Source organism: Propithecus coquereli, unplaced genomic scaffold, assembly GCF_000956105.1.
Source record: "Propithecus coquereli isolate 6110/MARCELLA unplaced genomic scaffold, Pcoq_1.0 Scaffold75, whole genome shotgun sequence".
NCBI lineage: Eukaryota > Metazoa > Chordata > Mammalia > Primates > Indriidae > Propithecus > Propithecus coquereli.
In genome coordinates, this window is record NW_012153618.1 from 2525963 (window position 1) to 2529845 (window position 3883).

The 3883-nt window shown below is 43.3% G+C and overlaps 1 protein-coding gene across 1 annotated transcript in view; it reads right to left on the reverse strand.

The window, feature by feature from the left end:
* The window catches only part of LOC105824637 (zinc finger protein 212), a 23347-nt gene extending 19464 nt beyond the window's left edge, over positions 1-3883 (reverse strand). The window contains exon 1 of the mRNA XM_012662157.1: positions 3735-3883. Coding sequence (XP_012517611.1) covers positions 3735-3758 — 24 coding nt within the window. The 5' untranslated portion in view covers positions 3759-3883. The remainder of the gene's footprint in view (positions 1-3734) is intronic.

The following is a 3883-nucleotide window of genomic DNA, read 5'->3' on the forward strand; positions in this document are numbered from 1 at the left end:
ATTCTCTTTGTTTTTAATCCCACAAGAAATTGTAACTGTTTTATTTAGACAATATTTGCTTAGATTTACCCATTTTCATGGATCATCACCCTTTCTTACATTTTCAGGCTTTCTTTTGGGATAATTTTCCTTTTACCTGAAATGCATCCTTTAGAATTTCCTTTCTCTTTATTTTTTTTAAATAGACAGAGTCTCACTCTGTCACCCAGGCTGGATTACAGTGGCATGATCATAGCTCACTGTAACCTCAAACTCCTAGGCTTAAGCAATCCTTCTGCCTCAGCCTCCCAAACAGCTAAGACTACAGTTGCAAACCATGGCACCCAGCTAATTTTTTTTTATTTCTTGTAGAGACGGGATCTTGCTATGTTGCCCAGGCTGGAATCGAACTCCTAGCCTCAAGCGATCCTCCTTGGCCTTCCGAAGCACTGGGATTACAGGCATGAGCCACTGTGCCCAGCCTAGAATTTCCTTTAATGAGAGTGTATTGTCAGTAAACTGTCAGTGTTAATTTGTCTGAAAATGTCTTTACCGTATCCTTGTTTTTGAAAGATATTTTTGCTGAGTATAAAACTTTGGGATCACAGTTATTTTCTTTCAGCCTATTGACAATATCATTTAACTGCTGCCTGGCTTCCATTGTTGCTGTTGAGAAGCTGGCCCCCATTAGTCTTACTGTAGTTCACTGGAAGGTAATCTGACTTTCTTCTCTGGTTGCTTTTAAAAATTCTCTCTTCCTTGTATTCTGTACTTTCACTACTATGTGCCTAAGTAGAGAGTTTTTTGTTTATCCTGATTGGAATCCTCTGAGTTTCTATGTATTGGTATTTGTATGAGTTTGTGTGTTCCCTCTGGAATTCCAATTAAATGAATTTTAGATTTTCCCATTCATCTTCTATATCTCTTACCTTCTCGTGTTTTCCATCTCTCTCTCTCTCTCCTCTGTGCTGCTTTCTGGCTAATTTTTTTAGCACTACATTCAGTTGACTATCTTGTCAGCACGTCTAATCTGCTAAGTAAAGGTTTCCGTTGACTTTCCAATTTTAATTATATTTTCTGTTCTTAGAAGTTCTATTTGATTATTTTTCAAATATGTTTGGTCATGTTTATAGTCTCTTGGCCTTTACTCATATTTTCCATGCTTCCTTTTATCTTTAAATATGTTAAACACAGTTAATTCATATTCTGTGTCTGATAACTCCAACATATGAAATCTTTGAGGGTCTAATTTTGTTCTCTATTATTTTTACTGGCTTCTCTTGGTGGTTTTTCCCTGTTTGGTAATTTTTTATTGTGAACTCATACTTCCTGAAACTTTATCTATGAGAATTAGTTGAAGTCTGAGTTACATGTAGATTCCTTCAGAAAAAGATTTGTGTTTATTTCAAATTGCCAGCTGGGGGCTCTACTTTATACTAAACTCTTGGCTTGAGGTTTCTTGGACCATCCAGGTAGTATGAATTCAGGGAACAAACTCACATGAGGGTCACCATAAATTCTCAAGGAGCACCTCATACTCATCTCTCAGTATGAAGGCTTGACACAATTTTCCTTGCAATCACCTGGGGGTAAGAACTTACTTTTAGTTCACCCTTACACAGAATGTTGCCCTTTGGAGTCTCAGCTTTATGGGACTGAGGTAGGGAGCTTCTGATATACTCTACCTTAGGCTATGAGTTCTGTCTTCTATTTGCTAGGTTCCTTGAAGTCATAAACACCAAAGACAAATGTTTGGCATGTGTCCTCATAGTTGGCTTCAGAACTCTGATTATCTCTTTAGAGTTCTCTCTTTCACTTAGATTTTGGGCTCCAAGTATTATTTACTAGCACACATTTCAAATATGTTTATGTGGGAGTTTTCCCCAGCATTTGTAGTTGTTTTCCTCAAGAGTACCTTGGTAACTGGCCCATACTGTCAAATGAGAGTCACAGAATCCTGAAGAGATGTCTGAGAATAAAAATATGCTGAAGAACAATTTAAATAGTCCTACAGTGAAAAATCCATAAGTTATTTAAAGCATACTTTGGGACTTTGGTGGACCTTTGAGGCTTCTTTCTAACAAGGTCTGCGGAAGACATGTAGCTAACTGTGAACTGACCACTCTGGAAGAAGCACTCTGGCAGGGTCCTCTTGCCCCACTCTAATACTAATTTGGTCTTGATGAAAATCCTGGTCTTTGACTGGATCAGCTTAGCTTACAGGGGACAGATGAGGTAAGTATTGTAAACATTTGTATCTTGTCTTCCCAATTCAACTGTTAACTTCCTTGAAAGCAAACACTTGTTCCCTAAGTCTTCCAATCTTCCCCTTCTTAATCCTTACCTACTTCCTACAAAAATCAAATATAAATACAAAATACAGCGTGCCCTGTTCATGGTATAGTTTTCACCACAGAATCTCCTTAGATCTCCATTCTCACAAAGACTTCACATGATTCTCAAAGTGTTTCTGGACCAAGAAATGCTTCATTAAAAACCAATTCAATTCCATGTGCCTTTTCCATAGCAAATCCTCCTGTATTATTAAGTTAACCACTACTTTGGAATAGTGTGAGAATGTCAGAGCTGGAAGGAATCTTAAGAGTTCATCTAGCAACTAGACCAATACTCTTAATTTACAGTTACAGTAACAGAAGCCCAGAGAGGTAAACAAAGTTGCCTAAAATCAACCAACCCGACAGCTGAGAGCTGAGTTGTGGCTGAACTCCAGTTTCTTTTCTTTTTTTTTTTTTTTTTGAGACAGAGTCTCACTGTGTTGCCCTGGGTAGAGTGCCGTGGCGTCATCCCAGCTCACAGCAACCTCAAACTCCTGGGCTCAAGCAATCCTCCTGCCTCAGCCTCCCGAGTAGCTGGGACTACAGGCATGCGCCACCATGTTTGGCTTATTTTTTCTATATATTTTTAGTTGTCCGATTAATTTCTATTTTTAGTAGAGACGGGGTCTCGCTCTTGCTCAGGCTGGTTTCGAACTCCTGAGCTCAAACAACCCGCCCGCCTCAGCCTCCCAGAGAGCTAGGATTACAGGCGTGAGCCACCGCGCCCGGCCTAGAACTCCGGTTTCTTGACTCCATACCCAAGATGTTCCTCAGACCAAGCTCCATATCTTGATATTCCCTGAACGGGGATAGTTGGGAGAGAGGGAAGCGGAAAGAGAAAGAGCTTGGACAGCTCCACAAGCAAAATCCAGTAACTAGACTGTGGGTAACACGTGTTCCCAAGGAGAAGAATCCCAGCCTGACTTCGATCTGTACAGTACAGAAATCTGTAGCAAGAGAGTGTGGCAGAAGAACAGGCAACACGTCAGACCAAGAATGAGCTAGTCACAGAGAAGCAGTGAGTCCTGGGGTCTCCGGGGCACCGGGTGAGCTCACCGGTAGAGATGGAGACCCAGGGTTTCCAACCTGCACCCCCGTTCCAACCTGGAAACGGGTTCTCTTTTGGCACAAATGATAAAATGTGTGGGCAGGGTCACAAATCCAAGAACATAAAACAAGCCTTGGAGAAGTTTCTAGGCAAAGGCGCGCAGCGCCGAGGCTCCGACCCCAACGCGGAAGGAAGCGGAGAGAAAGAGGGCAAAGCATTAGGGTCGCGAGAAAGAAGGTCGGTGTTCACCTGCGTCAGCTGGAGCCCCTGGAAATCAAGCCCCGACTGAGCGCCGACCGCGAAGGCCCGCCCCGGCCAGGGGCTCCGCCGTCCCGAACGCACCCTTGAGGCTGCGCGAGGGTGCTTCTTACCCGAGCAGGCGCCGACTCCGCCATGGCTGCAGCCGACCCTCTACACCCGGGCCCCGCCTGATGGCCCTCGGGCCCTGTGCCAGTCTGCTAGGCGCCCCGGACCCTCCTGGAAGCCGCTACAGCCGCCGTGTTGATACAAGGTGCATTCT